The sequence below is a fragment of the Jatropha curcas genome, chromosome 1, assembly GCF_041381405.1.
Source record: "Jatropha curcas cultivar XTBG-Jc1 chromosome 1, XTBG_Jcur_1.0, whole genome shotgun sequence".
NCBI lineage: Eukaryota > Viridiplantae > Streptophyta > Magnoliopsida > Malpighiales > Euphorbiaceae > Jatropha > Jatropha curcas.
The window spans coordinates 16436690-16457484 of record NC_143151.1 but is presented as its reverse complement, the minus strand read 5'-3'; the positions used below and the strand labels follow the sequence as shown (position 1 = coordinate 16457484).

General features: G+C 44.3%; 1 protein-coding gene across 1 annotated transcript; it reads left to right on the top strand.

Annotated features, from left to right (window-relative positions):
- The first annotated feature begins 2614 nt into the window (after window positions 1-2614).
- LOC149499064 (uncharacterized) lies at window positions 2615-3602 on the top strand. Its single transcript, XM_089721828.1, has 2 exons — window positions 2615-3262; window positions 3343-3602. Exons 1-2 carry the CDS (start codon window positions 2615-2617, stop codon window positions 3460-3462), a joined length of 768 nt encoding a protein of 255 aa, XP_089577954.1. The 3' UTR covers window positions 3463-3602.
- The last annotated feature ends 17193 nt before the right edge of the window (window positions 3603-20795 follow it).

Here is a 20795-nt window from a genome sequence, read left to right as displayed (position 1 = left end):
TTTGATTGAGGCAATTTATTTGCCTAGTGGATGATATGGATGCATTCATGCACTTATAGAGTTAAGAGGAGTAGAAAAGAAGCATGCATGAAGTGCTAAAATTAAATAAGCGTAGTCTAGTTTATGTACCTGATTTAATCTCCGACCGCTTCTTAACTCCAGGTTAAGCTCCTCGTTAAGGGAAATATTAATTAAAATTTTAATGGCCACTTAGTAAAGCAAGAAAAAAAAAATGAAAGCAGAATAACATAAAATAAAATAAAATAAAGAATGCAGAAAGCGATAAAAGAATCGCAAAGAGCGTAAAGGGAGAAGAGAGGTCCGTCAACACAGACTGTGTCTAAAATGGAGCCCCGGGGCCTCTTTTTATAGAAAAAAAAAGCACCCCGGGCGCGCCTGCCCGCCCTCGAGGGCGGGCATGCCCGCCTGGGCTGGGCGGGCGTGTCCGCCCAGGCTGGGCGGGCGGGCGTGCCGGCCCATGCTGGGCGGGCATGTCCGCCCAGGTTGGGCGGGCGTGCCTGCCTTTGCAGGGCGGGTGCGCCCGTCCTTGAGGGTGGGCATGCCCACCCCCGCGGGCGGACATGCGTGCCTTTTTTTCTTTCCGGAGGCTTTTCCGGGAGTCCCGGACTTCCAAAAAATATTCCGAGACCAGTTTCGTGATCTTCGTAATTTTTCGGACATTTCAAGTACCATATTGGCACACTTCCGGTGAACTTTTTGAATGACCTCTGGTCCGACCGGGCTGTTTGCAGTCCGAAAGAATTGGCTCTTTGAGCCTCAAAATTTAGGTATTCACAGTTGCCCCCCACCGGCAACCATAAAAGATGTTTTATGGGCGCTGGTGGTTGTCTGAAAACTAAATTTTGTAGGCGAATGTTAGACGCGTCAAAAGGACCCGCCTCTTGGCTATTTGCTTATAAATAGCTCAAAAACTCATTATTTCATTTATTCTCCACTCTCCAAATCAAAAGAGCTCTCTCAAATTCTCTCAACTTTCTCATCATGGCTTCCCCAAGCTATAGCAGCGGTGAGGACCTCCTGGAGTCTCTGGGAATTTCTGTGGACGATGTCAATCTTGCGGCGGACGCTGACAATCATGCTTCCATGACCGGCGTCTTTGCCCAGGTAAGCTCCCTTCGCTTCTGTACTTTTGGGCCTTAGGCCAAGTGTGAATTTTTTGGGCCTTAGGCCAAATTATGATTTTTCGGGCCTTAGGCCAAATCGTGATTTTTTTTGGGCCTTAGGCCAAATCGTGATTTTTTGGGCCTTAGGCCAAATTGTGATTTCTTGGGCCTTAGGCCAAATCGTGATTTCTTGGGCCTTAGGCCAAATCGTGATTTTTTGGGCCTTAGGCCAAATCGTGATTTCTTGGGCCTTAGGCCAAATCGTGATTTTTGGGCCTTAGGCCAAATTGTGATTTTTGGGCCTTAGGCCAAATTGTGATTTTTATTTTTATTTTTATTTTTTTTTGGGCCTTAGGCCAAATTGTGATTGAATCTTACCACTTTTATTAGTATGATACTAGGGGAGGATTAGGATATCTTTTAGTTAGGAACCAAAGGATAACCTTAAACTGTTTTACCTTCTAGGATGCATACATTAGGCTGGACGTGGGCGAGTCCTCTGTTGCTGAGATCCCATTTGACATACTTGATCCTAATAACCCGGTCGGAGCCATCATTGGCCCCTCTCACCTGGGCTTCTTAAGAAATCTCGAGCTGGGTAGGCAGAATTACAAGAGTTTACTGGGCGCGTTGGCTGAGAGATGGTGGGACACCACCAACACTTTCCACTTCTCTTGGGGCGAGATGACGATGACCCCAACTGACTTTTCATTGATTTATGGGATTCCTTTTGGTACTCGGCCGATCGAGCTGTATGACGATTGGAGGACTGCGGTTACCCCCGACCGAATGACGGAGTTGATAGGGATTGACCTTCCCCGGATTGTTAGACCCAGCCATTCCTCCCCCGATCTGAGTGTTTCGAGGCACTGGTTATCCTCCCAAGCCCCTAGCATTTATGCCCGACATAGACAGGGAGAGCTAACGGCTACTCAGGTAGCTAGATTCACTCTGCTGCTGCTGTTTGCTTCGTCTTTCTGGTCTAACAGAAAAGAGAAGTTTAATCCCTCTATACTGAGGAGTTTGGAGGACTTGGCCCACCTCACTGAGTATGACTGGGCCGGTGCTATTCTGAGTCGCATGTACGATGATATGTGCGATCTGAGTCGAGGCCACTGTAGGCTCAGTGGGACCTACTATTTCTGGGAGGTAATGTAAAGAACATATCCTCATTCTGTGCCCCCCTTTATTTTTATTATTAATCCTTTCCTTTCTTGTGCAGACTTGGGCCTTTGAGTATTTTCCCTATCTCTGCCCTGAGCTGGCCCGCACTGATCTTGGGCTAGGGTTGGTACCTTTAGCTTGGAGATGGTACCGAGCTAACCAACAGTCTATTCTACACCGGAAGTCTTTGGGAGATCTGCGGAGCTTCTTCGATACTTGTACCATAGGGCAGGCCAGTGCATTCCTAATTTCTCTTGGTTATGTGAAAAAATAAAAAAAGATTTATTAACACATTTGCTTCTCTTACATAGGTTGAAGTAGGGGCGATGGGCATCCGACTCCAACATTGGATTGAGGCGGATCCCCATTTCAGGCGATCAGAGGCTCTGTGTCGGCGGCGGTTTGTCTTATCACATCCTGTTCTGAGACGTTACTACCTGGGTGAGCGAGTGGACTTCCAGGTTAGGGGCTGCCGCTCCGTTCCTCTTCCTCCCCCTGAGGACATGCGAGCGGGCAAACAGATGGTTCTTACAGATGTCCATACTGAGGGTATCCCGTACATGGAATTGATCCGGGGTGGAGATTATGACGAATTCTGCCAGGTGTTTCTGATGCGGCCCATCGGCTCCAGGTTCGACAGTCTCCCGAGGTCGACTCCTTCCCAGCCGCTTGGCACCCGTTCCTCTCGGGCTTCCGGTTCTTCGGCCAGGACTCCAAGGAGGAGGCCTGTGACCCAGCCTTCTTCTTCTACTCCGGTGGAGGGTCCGTCTCGAGCTGGCCCTAGTCATTCGGTTGGTGCCTTCAGGATTCCCCAGGCTATTTCAGAGGCTACCAGGCCTGTCCATCCGGGCTTGGCCAATTTGCACCTTCCATACAGCATTTCCTATTACACTCCTGAGGGTACTTCGTCTCTTAGGGAGGTATCCCTGGACCGTGTGAATCACCTGGCTCTTCCTCCTGATGACATTAATGAGGTAATGACTGGTAAATCCCTCATAAAAAAGGATTCATAAGAGATTTGTATATTGACTTTGTATTTTTGTGTGATTTCCAGGTTCCTGACGGCTTGATCCGTCAGATGATGGAGCTAATCCTTGGAATGCAGGAGGAACTAACTTCAGCTTGGACACTGCAGGCTTTTGACGACCAGAGGAGGAGGAGGTCTCGCCGCTGATAGCTGCTAGACTTCTTTGCTTTCCTTTACTTTCTTTCCCTCTTTTTTTTTTACTGTATTGAATCTTGGCCTGTATTTCTGTACTCAACTTATTTGTACCTGTATTTGATTAATACTGACAGTATGCATGCATTAGATTTGAGCAGAAGAGGATTAAAAAGTACACACTTTGTTTCTCTTTTTTTTTTTTGTTTTTTTTTTCGAAAGAGAAAAGGAAAGAAAAAAAAAGTTATTTTCTACTTTTATTTCTATTTTTCTTTTTTTCTTTTTCTTCTTCTTTTTTTTTTTTTTTGTTTTTTTTTTTCATGCCTACCTGGGCTGGGCGGGCGTGCCCACCCTGGGCTGGGCGGGCGTGCCCGCCCTGCCTGGGTGGGCATGTGCGCCCACGCTGGGCGGGCGTGCCCGCCCTAGCTGGGCGGGCATGTCCGCCCAGGAAGGGCGGGCCCACGCTGGGCGGGCATGCCCACCCTAACCGGGCGGGCGTGCCCGCCTTTCAGGTGGGCATACCCGCCTTAGAGGGCGCGGGCAGCCGCCCTTAGGCGCGACTTTCTCAATAAAAAGGCTGCTTTCAGCCCCTTTTTTTCATTCTGACTCTCGAACACTGTGCTTAAACAACTATTTAGGTCAGTTCTCTCTCTTCCCTCCTTTTTTTTTTTTTTTTTTTTACTTATTATTATTTATTTTATTTATTATTATATTTATTATTATTTTTTTTAATAAAAACAGGAAAGATAAATAAATAAGAAACATGAATCCCTTTTACAATCATAGCATGCATAGCTGGACCAGGAGTCTCTCTAAAGTTGAAAAGATCAATTTGGGGAGGTACGGAATTTCTCCTGTTATCACTCTTAGGGGCGTAGTAGTTGACTGGGACTTTGTGCGAGCCTGTATTAGATTTTGGGATCCTGAGGCTCACGTTTTTCGGTTTGGGGCTATGATGGAGGAAATGTGCCCTCTTTTTGAGGAATTTTGTGCGATTATAGGGTGTGATCCCAATGCTCCCTTGGTTAGGCACGAGGTGAAAGTTGGGTATGTTAAGTCATTTGAGAACTTGTTTCGGTTTAGCCGGCCACAGGCTAGGGCTATGATTGTGGATGATCAGAAGGCGATTCTGCTGCCTCTGATTGATGAATTTTCAGAGACTTGCTTGGACGACCCTGACCGGATGAGGCTGAGGATGCGGGCCCTGGTTTTCTGCTTATTGGCTGGTTTCTTATTCAACCGGGACCCGGGTTTTGGAGACTTGCGGCTTTGCCCTATGGTTTGGCAAATGGAGGATATGGGTTGCATTGGCGGTATTGTGCTGGCTGAGACCATTAGAAGTCTTGACAGAGCCGCTTTAGGGTTCGACGATTGGACCGTTTCTCCCATTATTTTGCAGGTATTTCTCCCTATCATCTTTCCTCATTCTTCTTCTTCCTCTTTTTTTCTTATAATGGAAAAGATCCATTATTCAGGTTTGGTTGAGGGATCACCTTCAAGTAGTGGCTGCTCCAACCTCCCTTCCCTACAATTCTTCTCAATATCGCATGCGGAAAATCTTGCTCTCCCACCCTTCTACTGAAACATGGACTTCATGGCTGGTTGAATTGGGTCCAAATGAGATACTATGGTTCGTCCCTTGGTACAATATCAACCACTTTATTCAGGTCAGCTTTCGCCATTCTCGGGTTTATCTCCTAGGCCTCACACACTGTACTTGGTACTGCGCTTCGCGCGTTCTGAGGCAGATGGGGATAGATCAAACTGTCCCTATTATGGATGACATTTCAGCTGATTCTGCGATTACTGCTGGTGTTACCCGAGCTGTTCTTAAAGCTTGGGTTAGAGATCACCGTATGGTTAGACCTTTACCTGATCCTACCAGCGTTCAGACTTCTCCCGAGTACCGGGCCTGGTTCATTACCGCTGTCTGGCCGATTGAAAGACCAAGGAGGACTGCACTGCTGAGTGTTCTCGAAGGTTGGGTTCAGGCTGATGCTGAAGAGGAGGTTGGGACAGGTGAGGAGATTGTGCTGGCTCCTTGGACAGGCAAGGCTGGGCAGAGTTCAGTAGAAGACTCAGAGGATGCCGCTCCGCGGAGGCGACGGGATACCTAGACTCTTATGAACTTTTGTGATTTTTTTTTTGTTTTGCCTTTCGTTTGGGGACTTTGGATTTATCTTTTGATGTATGCTTTACACTTTCTTTAGTTATTTTGGACTCTCTTGCTTGATTCTGGATTATTTGACTTTGTCATTAGGCGTTTGAACTTTCCAAGCATTTGCCAACTTTTATTTATTCAAGCTCTAATTTTTTGCCTAAGCCGCCCTTTCGGGTTTTCAGCTTAGCGAGCTACCCCCTTTTTGCCTAAGCCGCCCTTTTGGGTTTTCAACTTAGCGGGTTTTTTTCACTTCTTTTTTTTTTTTTTTGGCAAAGAAGAAAATGAATTATGAAATGATTTTTTTTTTTTATTATTAATGTTTAGACCGCGCCCAATGAGGGCTGCCTACATATCTCCGATATATGATTTTTTTCAAAGAGAATCAGGTCTAATGTAGTTCGTTTTACATTATGCAAATGATTACAATTTACACGAAATACCTTTTTAACTGATCTAAATTACATGGATTAGTGAATTCCAAGCCATCCAAATCAGTCAAAATAACGGCTCCGCCTAACAAGATCTTCTTCAACACATAGGGTCCAGCCCAATGAGGACGGAACTTCCCCCGTGGATCTATGACCGGTTGTCTAATTTCCTTCAGAACCAAACAACCTTCTTCCAGTTTCCGGTCTTTGACCTTCTTGTTAAAATGTCTTGCCATTCTTCTTTGATAGACTTGAGTTTGGTGGATCGCTCGCAATCGGTTTTCATCCATACCCAAGAGCTGCAAATGATAATTCTCAGCCCAATTTGCTTCACTGATCTGGCTTTCCCGGATAACCCTCGCCGACTGAACTTCCAGCTCAATAGGCAATACTGCTTCCATGCCATACACTAGGGCGTACGGGGTTGCCCCAGTAGGCGTTCTGATTGAAGTCCTGTATCCCCATAAAGCATTTGGTAGTTGTTCATGCCATGCCCTATGCCTCTGAATCGTCTTTTGCAAAATGACTTTTATAGCCTTGTTCGCGGCTTCGACGGCCCCATTTGTTTGTGGGCGATAGGGTGAGGACTTATGGTGCTGAATCTTCTTATGCTTTAAGAGGTCAGCGAATTCTCCTTGAAAATGAGACCCGTTATCAGTAATGATCTCGAATGGTGCTCCATACCGACAAAGGATGCTGGTACGTACAAACTGTGCTGCCTTCTTGGCGTTTAACATCGAAAAGGAAGCTGCCTCAATCCATTTAGTGAAGTAATCTACAGCGACCAGGATAAACTGGTGGCCATTAGAGGCTTTCGGGTGGATCTTTCCAATTACATCTATGCCCCAAGTTGCAAAAGGCCACGGTGAAGCAATTGGATTTAAATTGACTGGAGGCCGTTTTTGCAGCTTAGCGAAAATTTGGCACTCATGGCACTTGCGCGCGTGCCTCACACAATCCGCATTCATAGTTGACCAGTAATAACCTAGGTTCATGATTTTCCAAGCCAAGGCTATCCCGTGCATGTGTGACCCAGATTCCCCATTATGCACGGAATCCATAATGGTTTGGGCTTCTTCTTCACCAACGCACCTTAGGTGCATGCCATTCCAACTTCTTTTATACAGAACTCCCCCGGTAAGGAAGTATCCCGACGCTAACTGTCTCAATGTCCGTTGATCAGTTTTGGTGGATCCATCCGGGTAGGCTTCGTTTCGAAGGTAATTCTGTATATCCCAAAACCAAGGCTTGTCATCCACCAAATGCATGACGTGTGCTGGCTGCTTCTGAAGCCTAACTGTCAGGGGCCGAATAACTTGGCCTTTCCCCACATTAACCATGGAGGCCAAAGTGGCTAGGGCATCAGCGAATTGATTTTTGGCTCGCGGCAGGTAGTGGAAAGATAATTCCTCAAACTGTTGAGCCAATTCGTCTAAGCGTTGTAGGTAAGGAACCAAACGCTCTTCCTTGATTTTCCACTTCCTTAGAGCCTAGGAGACTATCAGGTTGGAATCTCCGAAAACCCTGAGGACTTTTATCTCTTTTTCCAAGGCTGCTTCTAACCCCTTGATGCAGGCTTCGTATTCGGCCTCATTATTGGTACAGTCGAAGTCTAGTTTAACTGCAATTGGGATGTATTCTCCACAAGGAGTTTTGAATACAACTCCAATCCCATTTCCATGGTAGTTCGAAGCTCCATCGAAGTACATCTCCCAGACCTGACTTTCCAAGTTTAACAGGTCTTTGTCGGGGAACTCTACCTCCGACATTTGGTCTTCGACCGGTAATTCTGCTAATTGGTCAGCCAAGGCCCCGCCTTTTACTGCCTTACGTTGTACAAACTTTAAATCATAAGCCGCAAGCACTGACACCCACTTTGCCATCTTACAGTCAAGAACCGGCCTTTCCATAAGGAATTTCAAGGGGTTAGATTCAGAGATTACGTGTGTAGTGTAAGACGAGAGGTAGTGTTGCAGCTTGGTACAGGCCCAGACTAGAGCCAGACACAACTTCTCTATCTTGTTGTATTTCAACTCATATTCCAGCATCCTCTTGCTAAGGTAATACACGGCATTTTCTATCCTTGTATCCTCTGCTTGTTGAGCTAATATGGCCCCCATTGCTTCTTCTGTTACTGACAGGTACAGTAGCAAAGGCTTTCCTAGCCTTGGTGGTTGTAAGACTGGCGGGGATAACAGGTATTGCTTGACTTGGTCGAAAGCTGCCTGACAATCCTCATCCCATTTGACTGCCACTCCTTTCCTAAGTAGCTTGAAAATTGGGCCACAGGTATCGGCCAACTGATTGATGAAACGGCTGATGTACTGTAGCCTTCCCAAGAAACCTCGGACTTCTTTTTCGGTCTTTGGTGCTGGCATTTCCAGAATAGCTTTGGCCTTCGAAGGGTCAATCTCTATGCCCTTCCGACTAACCATATGCCCCAGAAATACTCCGGACGTGGCTCCAAACAGACATTTTGCCGGGTTGAGCTTCAAATTATACTTTCGAAGTCTAAGGAAGAACTTCTCAAGTGCTGTTGTATGTTCTTCGGTTGTTTTTGACTTAACCACCATATCATCCACATACACTTCCACCTCCTTGTGAATCATGTCGTGAAAGATGGTCGTTGCCATTCTTTGATAGGTTGCCCCGGCATTTTTGAGCCCGAAGGGCATGACCCTATAGCAGTAGGTTCCCCATTCCGTGATGAATGACGTCTTCTCTTTGTCTGGCAAATGCATCATTATTTGATTGTACCCAACAGCAAGATCGGTCAAAGAGACCATCTCGTGTCCAGCCATTCGATCCACCAGTAAGTCAATATGTGGCAGGGGAAAATCATCCTTCGGGCAAGCTTTATTCAAATCCCTGTAATCCACACACATTCGCACCTTTCCATCCTTCTTAGGAACCGGCACTATGTTCGCTAACCATGTCGGGTAGGCAATAGGTTCTATGAACTTGTTCTCCAGCTGCTTGGCAACTTCCTCCTTGATTTTCAAGGACCATTCTGTTTTTAGCCTTCTTAGCTTCTGTTTCACTGGCTTAGCCTCTGGATACACTGGAATCTTGTGCACCACTATTGCTGGGTCAATTCCAGTGATGTCACTTGCTTTCCACATGAAGCAATCAGCAAATTTCTTCAAACATTCACTGACCTGTTCCCTGTTCAGGCAATCAGATGCAATGTATGTATATTCATTTTCTTCCTTGCCAATTACTATCTTTTCCTTTTCATTTTTTATTTCATTTATTTGATTGTTTTTGCTTGGAAATGCTTGGAAAGATAGACACGCAGGGTAATCAAGAATTTGCAAGCCTTTATTAATTATGACGGAATCGTCTTCAAAGATTACATCAAATTTGAAATCTGGATTTTCAAAATCCGACACAGATGACTCAAGACTGGAACTGGACTCTGACTCGGTTTCAGACTCGGGGTCAGACTCAGACTCAATACAAGACTTGATTACAGATTTTGACTCTAGGTTTGACTCGGGAGGGGGTTTATCAGCAGCGCGCTCCTCCTCGGCGTACCAATTGGTGAGAGGGCCTTCGTTCGGCTTGATCAGGCTCAGCAGATCTTGGTCCCCATCATTTCCTGTGATAACTGCAATTTCGTCAAGGAGACTAGGTTGCATGAAGTCTTCCACTTCGAGTTCAGTTGTTACCTCTTCGGATAAGTCATTCAAGTCCAGGACACAGGTGTCATTCATTTCTAGGAATAGCTCGAAAGGATCGATCAATTCCTGGTCAGAAATAATAGCATTTACCCCGTGATTTGGTAAGGGATTAGTGCTAATGTTTGACTCACTTCTTGGGATGATTGAACCATCGTCTACCAGGTCTTGGATGCGGTTCTTAAGCGTCCAGCACGCTTCAGTCTCGTGCCCATGACCTTGATGATATTCACAGTATTCATTGGTTCGGTAGTTTCTTGGTAAAGGGTAGGGTGGTGGCCTTGCTTCCAAGGGCTTGATGTAGTTGGCCTTGACAGCCTCTCGGAAAACCAAAAGGATTGGCATCCCGAGATCAGTATATGTCCTTCTTGACCGATTGCCATTTCTCATATTGCCCACACGTAAAGGATTCGTGGGGGTGATGCTTGCCATTTCATGGACTTTGCCAGCTTGGCTAGGCTTCTCGTATTTTGAGGAACCCGAGTCTTCCTTCAGTTGCCCCATTTGAATTAAATCCTCTACCTTTGTAGCAGTGGCAATGAGTGACTGGAAGGTTGGTAAGTATTGGGTTTGTAACTGTTGTTGGTAGACAGGCTGCAGGTTCTTTATGATTATGTCTACCTGTTCTTGTTCAGAAGGTCGATTGATCATTTGGGCGGCCTTGGCCCTCCACCTCGTAAGGAACGAGGAAAAGGGTTCATTGTTCTTTTGTTTGGTAGTTTCTAGTTCTCTTCGAGTAACATCAACTTCTATATTATAGTGATACTGAGAATTAAAAGCATTGCAAACATCCTCCCAGGTCTTCATCTTAGAGCGGTCCAAACTGACAAACCACCTCAAAGCAGCACCAGTCAGGGATTGTTGGAACAACTGAGCAAGGAGCTCGCTGCTTAATCCAAATGGGTTAAGGGCGCCCACATACATTTTCAAGTGTGTTTTAGGACAGGTGGTTCCATCAAACTTGTCCATGTTTGGCATTTTGAACTTAGTAGGCAATCTTGCTTCGGGGAACAAGGACAAAGAGTCCATGTCCACCACCTCCTTGTGGGTCTTTAGAGCAGTAACAGACCTTTCTAGCAATTCCAGTTTTTCTCTTATTCTTTGAGCTTCCAGCTCAGAAGCAGTTTTGGAGGTCATTTCATCCAAGTTAGGGTTTGAAGACGTAGGCGCAGAGCCAGGTCCTTGGTTGGAGGTAGCAGGACCACTCCCCCCAGCGGAAGCCCCACTTCCATTACCACCACTTAATTCAGCTAATAGGGCGGTTCTTTGGGCAGCCAATGCCTCATTCATCCTAGCCTGTATTCTGGCTTCCATTTGTTCCATGAGAGTTTGGATGTCAGCTAGTGATGCCATCGGTGTAGTTGAAGTTGGTGGGGTTGGTGATAGCACTGTAGGTGTGTCTGGTACTATTGTGGTTGCTTGCACAGGGGGTACCTGTAAGTGTAAGGGTAATCGCGTTAGGGTATAGTGGGCGGTATTGTGTGTCAGAGTAACTGATATGAGGTAGACCGACTCTTTGTCCAACTGTGCATGACTGACAAACAGAAGGATATTTTTGTGTCCCTCCACTCTCTTCTCTCTTTTTTTTTTTTTTTAATGCTTATGGTATGTCGTGAATGCGCACAACAACACGTCATAATTTATTTTAATGAGATGATTCGTACCATTGGGAGCATACAGTCCTAAAGGATAGGTTCTATAGGCTATGACACAAAATAGAGAATCGGTTTATTAAGGGACCCTTGAGCCTTGAGCATGGATATACCTAACCACATGTGAAACAAAGAGTTTCGCGTGGGTCCAACGGTACGCATGCCCATGGGCCATTCCCAAAAGGATTAGGGATGGTTTGCGGCAACAGGGAGGACGCTTTGGCTGTCCGTCGACATAATCAAAGAGACCTGCCGATCAGCGCTACTTGCTATCCAGACTCAGAAGTTTGAACAGAGAGAGAAGAAATTCATTTGAAATTCGTTTTTTATGCAATGGAGAAAAAGATTCTCAATCGTGCAAATAGATCAACAAATTTAAATGTCTTAATCAAATTTGTCACTTAAGTTCAAAATTCCTCTCATCGAGTATTCTTAAAGAAAGAACACTCGATTTATGTCAAGGTACCCTGCAAAACAAAGCATAGTAAAGTAATGCCCTAAAGAAGGGCATGTTAGTTTATTCAACAATTGTAGTCCACTATTATGCAAAAAGATTACATAAAGTACCCAGCAGAGTCGCCAAACTGTGAACCCCTCCCCCGAAAACACATAGGCATGTAATGCATATGATGAATGAGAAGAAATGCACGTGATGTGTGAGTCGCCACCTTGTTTAATTATTTTAGGGTAAACTAGGAAAAAACCCTAAGTGACTCCAATTTTAATTAACCTAGTTACTAGATTAATTACCCAATGTCTAAGGCATGGTCTTCGAACCTGAGGTGGATCCCGAGACTATGTCATGCTGATGAAACTAACCAAAAAATGAATGCTTTGCAAGATGATTGGACCAATGGAATGTTTAAGTGAGTTTGAATGATTGCGACTTGCCGCTCGGGGTTAAATCCCGAACGTGCCTACGTACTTCCGTTTGAATGGAAGATCAAAGTCAACGTAGTTCGATAGGCCTCGTCTAGAGGGCTTTAGATGGGATGCTTTATGCATGAGTGTGTGTATGCTTTGTGCATTTTTGTTTAGGCATTTTGCCAAAGAATTGATTGTTTCAGGCACTTGGTGCCAAAATGTTGATATGAGGCTTTTTGCCAAAAGAAAGGATTTGGGCTTATTCTTGCCAAAAGATAAGTTGGGCTTATTTGCTTGCCAAAGATTAATTGGGCTTATTATTGCCAAAATATTGATTGTTTAGGCGATTGTCGCCAAAATTGAATGATTTAAGGCTTTTTAGCCAAAATGAATTGATTTAGGCAATTGTTGCCAAAGGTTGATTCAAGGCTTTTAGCCAAAAGAAATTGATTTAAGCGATTTGTCGCTATAAAAGAGATTAATTTTCACTTATAAGCAATTTATTTGCTTAAAGTGATTATTTAAAGGCTTTTTATCCAAATTATTGATTTAAGCGATTTGTCGCTATAAAAGATCAACTTTTCACTTACAAGCAATTTGTTTGCCTAAAGTGATTAATTAAATTGAAATATAGGCAATTTATTGCCATAAAAAAAAAACGTGTTTAAGTAGGACCTTTTAGTCACAATCATTGATTAACTGGACTTAGGCCAAGAACTGTTTGAAATAAAGGCAATTTCACCATAGTTATTGATTAACTAGGCTTCTTTAGCCAGTAATGTCAGATTTAAGTTTTAATACCACGATTATTAATTAATCGGGCATTTAAGCTTAATCTTTATTTGATTGAGGCAATTTATTTGCCTAGTGGATGATATGGATGCATTCATGCACTTATAGAGTTAAGAGGAGTAGAAAAGAAGCATGCATGAAGTGCTAAAATTAAATAAGCGTAGTCTAGTTTATGTACCTGATTTAATCTCCGACCGCTTCTTAACTCCAGGTTAAGCTCCTCGTTAAGGGAAATATTAATTAAAATTTTAATGGCCACTTAGTAAAGCAAGAAAAAAAAAATGAAAGCAGAATAACATAAAATAAAATAAAATAAAGAATGCAGAAAGCGATAAAAGAATCGCAAAGAGCGTAAAGGGAGAAGAGAGGTCCGTCAACACAGACTGTGTCTAAAATGGAGCCCCGGGGCCTCTTTTTATAGAAAAAAAACACACCCCGGGCGCGCCTGCCCGCCCTCGAGGGCGGGTGTGCCCGCCTGGGCTGGGCGGGCGTGCCCGCCTGGTCTGGGCGGGCGTGCCCGCCCATGCTGGGCGGGCGTGCCCGCCTTTGCAGGGCGGGTGCTCCCGTCCTTGAGGGTGGGCATGCCCACCCCCGCGGGCGGACATGCGTGCCTTTTTTTCTTTCCGGAGGCTTTTCCGGGAGTCCCGGACTTCCAAAAAATATTCCGAGACCAGTTTCGTGATCTTCGTAATTTTTCGGACATTTCAAGTACCATATTGGCACACTTCCAGTGAACTTTTTGAATGACCTCTGGTCCGACCGGGCTGTTTGCAGTCCGAAAGAATTGGCTCTTTGAGCCTCAAAATTTAGGTATTCACAATAGGCCATTTTCAGGTCCCGGGCGGCAGGTGCCGCCTGGCTCGGCGGCAGGTGCCGCCCGGGAGGGCGGCAGCTGCCGCCCTGTCGGTGGGGCGGCAGGCCCCGCCCACGTTGGGCGGGGGGTGCCGCCTGGGAGGGCGGCAGCTGCCGCCCAGTCGGTGGGGCGGCAAGCCCCGCCTGGTTTGGGCGGCAGGTGTCGCCCAAGCTGGGCGGCAGGTGCCGCCCAGGGGCGTGGGGGGGCCAGGCCCCGCCTGCTCGGGGCGACAGGCCCCGCGCGTGCTGGGCGGCACGCCTCGCTCGCGCGGGGCGATAGGCCCCGCGCGCGCTGGGCGGCTGGCCTCGCCCGCGCGCGCGGCGGGCCTCGCCCGCGCGCGCTGTGCGGCAGGCCTCGCCCGCGCGGGGCGACAGGCCCCGCGCGCGCTGGGCGGCAGGCCTCGCCCGCGCGGGACGGCAGGCCTCGCCCGCGCTGGGCGGCAGGCCTTGCCCAGGAAGTGGGGCGGCAGGTGTAGCATAAATCAGATCATTAGGTTTTATGGTTGTTTTATGAGTCCACAACTTAACAATTTATTAACTTATGAAAGCCTCCCTTGAGTCAAACCATATAGCTTCCGCATCAAGTTATTATTCTCAAGTAAATTATTATCTTTTTCATATCAATAACCCTTCTCCCGAATGTAGTTATTGAAATAACTCAATCCAGGGGAAATTTTCTGCCTGGAAGCATTAAGCACAATAATAATTTATAACGAGAACAAAGAAAAACAAATCTAATATTATAGACTGGAATTAAATTAAGTTACATCAAATCCCTAGTATAAGAGTTTAGCTGGACATAGTAATTAAATTAAACTCAATCATGCTTGGAACATTCATCATATTTAAAGACAATAATAAAGGAAAGAAACAAGATGAAGAGTTTAGAATAAAAACTGTATCACAACTATGTTAATGGCTTCCTTGAATCTTGGCACAATTGTTTGATGCTTGAATTCTTTGAGAGAGAGAAAGAATTATGTAAAGAAATTGCCTAAAAAAAAAACGAGATCCCTTGCTATGAGAAGTTTCTTTCTTTATATAGAGGTCCTGAAGGCAAGTCTGACTCCTTTTAGGAAATAGAATCCTTATTTAGTGCAAAATCCTTTATAGGAGATCATAACTGTTTAGGCTCTTGATTTCTTCTTGATTAGGACTCCTCTTTCTTCAAGAATAGGTCCAGGTCTTGTTCAGTGTGTTTAGGAAACTCCCTGAAGTCGGCCCATGTGAGAAAGGCTTGATTTGCGTGTTAAATTCACGCTGGTTCCGCCTGGGCAGCACGGGCGTGCTTCATGGCACGGTCTGGGCGTGCTGTAGTCTGGAGGTCTGGCTAGTGAAGCACGGGGCGTGCTAGGTAGCACGGGCTAGTGAAGTACTGAGGCACGGGCGTGCTACATAGCACGGCTTGGGTGTGCTCTTCTCTGGAAGTCTGTCTAGAGTTGCCATGGGCATGCTATGCTTGACACGCCCTGGTCCCATTATAGCACAGCCGTGCCGTTTGACACACCCTGGCCGTGCTCTCTTCTGTCTTTCCTTTGGTTTACTTGGCTTCTAGCACGGGCGTGCCTTCCAGCACGGGCTGGGCGTGCTAGAAGCTGAGTGCCTTGTATTCTAAAGTTCTTTTCTGCGCCAAATTTCTGCAATTTTCTCTTAGATCAAGCGGATTAAAGACCAAGGAAGCTTTTAAACACAATTACACTAAAAGTGATTTAAAATTAAATTAAAGAAGTAAAAACTTACTAAAATTCTAATAAAAACTATATTAAAAACACTATAAAATTTACACTTATCAAAATTCCCCAAACTTAAACCATTGCTTGTCCTCAAGCAACAAAACTAAAGGAAAAATAATTTGACGACACTAGTTTAACATGGTTGGAGATGATTTCCATAATCTTTCATGATATCATGATTAGTAAACAAGTGAATAAACTCAATCGTTCTCCATGCTAATCATACTTAAATTTGACTTTTATTTTTGAATAAAACACATTCATTGAGTAAAATACAAGTTTAAAGAGATTGTCAACACTAATACTTATTCAAATTATGATAAACAGGACATGAATCATCTAAAGCATTTAAAAATAAGACAATTGATAAAAAGTGGCATTCCCATATGCAGAATTAGTCATCCTTTCTCCACGATATAAATGTATACGATTAAAAGATCAAAAGGTCTTTATTTTGGGTTGTAATGGGGCTTTCTTGGTGTAAATTTTGCTTAATCAAAGAAAGGGATAAAATGTAGACAAAGAGTACAAAAGAATGTATAACTTTCAAGATTCTTTTTTTTTTTTTTTTTTTTTTAATTGAACTTTTTCTAGTTCTAGGGAGTGTCTTGTTTTGAAACTTTCTTACTAGCTAGAGGCATCTTGGACAAGCTCTTTTCTTAATATTTTGGCACTTTTCTTCCTTGCCCTTTTTCTATTTTTCTTGAATTCTTTTCATTGCTTTTCATGTGCCTCTTTCTTGATTCTTTCTTCTTTTCTTTATTTGCTAGTATTTATTTGATGAATTCTCCCTCTTTTGTTGCTACATTCTAATTAAAAATCGAATCTTTCAATCATAAAATCCTTTGTACTTAGGGTAGGAAATTTGAATTTTGGCTTTAATGGCTTGGTTTATTGAGGGTGAAGAAGAAAATTTTACGGTTTTAAGGCTTCAAAGTGGGTTTCAAAGGTCATATATTTTTGTTTAGGTGGTCTAGGCTACATATAGGTTTCAACAAAAATTGCCTAAATCATCTCTTTCAAAAAGTAAACATTTAAATTTTTTCGCCTCGAAGGGATTTCTAAGTTTTGTTCTAGGAATGCCGGGTTCTTGCAATACTTTAGAGTAAAACACACCTATACATCATAATTCTCATAAAAATCAGTGTTTAAAAATCTAGAAACAAATAATTTAGATCAATGAACATAATTAAATCAAAATTTCAAATTCAAAACTTAAATATGCTAGAATTAAGAATCAATTATGTTTAACACTTATTACTAGTCATGAGAACCTTCAAGCTTACTTGTAATCATTCCAACCATGTTAAGCAAAAACAACAAAAGTTTTTAGCTAAAATTCCCTTCCCCTAATTCAGTCAATCACATTGTCCCCAATGTGTATAAATTCCCCAAACTTATTGCATTACTTGAAGGAAAGCAGTAAGAAAGAAGAAGAAAAACTTACCAACATTGTATTGAACAATACAATAGAAAGGTGGTGGAAAATGTCTTAGCTAAAAGAGCAACTAAACATGATGAACAAAAACTACTAAAAAGTTATAAAAATTCAAATAACAAACAAACTAAAATGAAAGCAACCAAGACAATGTATTAGAAAAATTAAACAGAAATAAAACAAAAGAAAAGAAGAGTGAGAAATCCGTCAATTCTCCGGTGGTGGGGGTGGCTGCAGAAACTTGAGGATGGTCTGCAGTTGTCCTTGAATGGTGTCCGTCCTAGAATTAAGACTGCCATTCATAATCTCAATGGACTGGAAACGGTCTGTGATCATTGTTTCCATTCCGCTAAGGCGCGTGTCAAAGAGGTCCATTCGAGACATCATCCTCGCAAGGACTTCATCATTGGACATGTTGGATGTGCCTTGGAATGATGGACCAGCACCGGATGTACCTGCACCAAAAGAAGAGGTAAAAGGTGGAGGATTGTCCTCCTCCATGTTAGCACCATCTGCTGCCTCTGTTCCTGCCTCATCAGTATCGACCTCTGGAGCACCCACTACTCGGTATGTATCGCCGACCTTTTCAACTAATTTCATGTGGATCATAACATCCAAATCTAGTCGGGTTCCACGCCCCCCTCCAACACTCTCATGTACTGATCTAGGTGGTTGCCAAACCTGTAAGTATCTAGCAATGCGGGTCACAAAACACCCCATCATTATAGCTCCTTTGTCGGCTCGAGCCACCTTTGCAAATCTCTGGCAGAGCCAATATCCAACATTTAACAAAACCCCATTTTCAATCACCCACAGAAAATATAATTCATTCAAACCTAACACCCCATCACTTTCACTCCTTCCGAATATAGTGTTGGACAAAAATTTATGAATGTATCGCAAGGAAGGTTTTCTTAATTTGGATGCCTTTGAATATCTAGGATTATAATTTACTTCACCGGTAAATTCTTGCCATGTAGTATATGCATTAAAATCACTAGGCACTTGTATTTGACTGTTTTCTGTGGGAAATCCGAAAATTTGGCTGATCTCATTCACAGACAGTTCAAAATCCTGGCTAGACAGTCGAAACCTAATCTGGCTCGGTGGAGATGTAGGTAAAAACCGAATAAAAGAGGAATAGGAACTCAAAAATTCTAGAGTTAGAGGGGCATAGACTAAGTCCTTCATATCAATAAATTCCCCCCATCCTATTCTCTTAAGAGGGTCTAACACAATATCCCTAAGACCCACTTGCGCTAAGGCAGCCTCATTGATAAATCTATTCGGTAAAATAGGCCGAAGAGATAATTTTGTGTACCTTTCTTGTTGATCGGATGAGGCAAATTCGAATGGAATGGCAGGAGGTGAAGGAGGTTGAGGAGCCGTGGAGGATCGCGTAGTCGAACGCTTCTGAGCAGCAACGGATGATGCGGGTCTGCTACGTTTGTATCTAGGAGGCATTGTTGGATTTGATTATGTGAAAATTTTGGGTGGAGAGTGTTTGATTTGAGAGAAAAGGGAGAAGAAAAGAGAAAGTTTGAGAGAAAGGAGTTGACGGCTAGGGCGTGCGAGATGGAAAAGAGAAGGTTTGGAGGCGTGCTCTTTAAATAGGGGCGCCAATAAATGAGTTGGTCTGATCGTGGCACGGCCGTGCTGATGAGCACGGCCTGGGCGTGCTCCCCTCTGACCTGCAAAACAACAAAAGTGGCGTACCTGGCACGGGCGTGCTACATAGCACGGCTTGGGCGTGCTCTTCTCTGCCTCTCAAGTTCTTTTCGCGCTCGCGCATATGAAAATCGCGCTCGCGTAATTTGCCGGCAAACTTTCTGCCTCTCAAAGGTGCTTCCTCGCACCCACGTATAGGAATGTCGCGCTCGCGTATTTGCTGGCAAACTTTCTGCCTCTCAAAGGTGCTTTCTCGCGCCCGCGCATATGAAGGTCGCGCTCGCGACTTCAGCTCGCGCCCGCGTATAGGAATGTCGCGCTCGCGAGTTTTTCTTGCAAATCTTCTGACTCTCAAAGGTGCTTTCTCGCGCCCGCGCATATGAATGTCGCGCTCGCGACTTCAGCTCGCGCCCGTGTATATGGGAGATGCGCTCGCGAGTTTGCTGGCAAATCTTCTGACTCTCTTTTTTAATTGTCGCGCTCGCGCTTGTGAATGTCGCGCTCGCGACTTGGGCGTTTTTTCTTTGCTGAGACTTGCTTCGTAGCGCGACTTGGGCGTGCCACTTAGCACGGCTAGGGCGTGCTCTCCTCTGACCTTCAAGTGTGTTAATCTCTTTTCTATGGCACGGGCGTGCTTCGGGGCACGCCTGGGTGGGCTGGCTTCTCATCTCATGGCACGGGCGTGCCACCCAGCACGGCTAGGGCGTGCTTGGTTCTGGATTTCCACTTTTTCCTACAAAAACTCTTAACTAAACAAAAGAACACTTATGGAGAAAATTTGGGATTTTGACAAATAAAATAGGGAATAAAAATAAATTAATGGACGAAAATTTAATAAAAATAGATGGGTTGTCTCCCATGAGCACTTTTGTTTAACGTCGTTAAGTTCGACGCACTTATCTTAATTTAGGCTAAGCAAGACCAATTGTAGTCTTGATGGGTTCAAAGGTTTCATTATAATAGCTTCTCAAACGTTGAGCATTTACCTTGAAACTTCGATTCGACTTACCATCCACTATTTCAATCGCGCCATGAGGAAAGATTTCCTTGATTGTGAATGGTCCAGACCACCTAGAGCGCAACTTACCAGGAAATAACCGAAGTCTAGAGTTATAGAGCAACACCTGCTGGCCTACCTTTAGATCCCTCATGATAATGCGCTTATCATGCCATTGTTTAGTGCGATCTTTGTATATTTTGGCATTTTCATAAGCGTGAAGGCGCATTTAATCCATCATGTTTAGCTGTCGCAATCGCTTTTGACCAACCTACTTTGCATTAAAGTTAAAAAATTGAATGGCCCAAAACGCCTTATGTTCTAACTCTACAGGAAGATGACAAGCCTTACCATACACCATGCGATATGGAGACATACCTATAGGCGTATTGAATGCCGTTCTGTAGGCCCATAGAGCATCGTCTAGCTTTTTGGACCAATCCTTTCTCGATTGTCCAACAGTGGTTTCGAGGATCTTTTTGATTTCTCTGTTAGTGACCTCTACTTGTCCACTGGTTTGAGGATGATATGGAGTACCTACACGATGAGTGACACCATATTTTGCAAGAAGGGAGTCTAAATATCTATTACAAAAATGCTTACCTCCGTCCGTGATTATCGCCCTGGGAGTTCCATGCCTTGTAAAAATGTTTTTCTTGATGAAGCTCATCACACTTTTGGCATCGTTATTTGGAAGAGCAACAGCTTCTGCCCACTTTGACACATAATCCACCGCCACTAGAATGTATTGATTTGAATATGATGGTGGAAAAGGTCCCATAAAGTCCAGACCCCATACATCGAAGATTTCGACTTCAAGGATGCTGTTCAGGGGCATTTCATGTCTCTTCGAAATGTTACCTAACCTTTGACAACGATCACAAAGACGAACATAGTTATAAGCATCTTTAAAAAGATTAGGCCAATACAAACCACTTTCTAGTATACGCGCAGCTGTCTTGTTTGCTCCAAAGTGGCCTCCACATTCCATTGAATGGCAGAATTTAAAGACACTTTCTATTTCAGTTTCCGGTATACATCTCCTGAAGAGCTGATCACTACAATACTTGAACAAAAATGGCT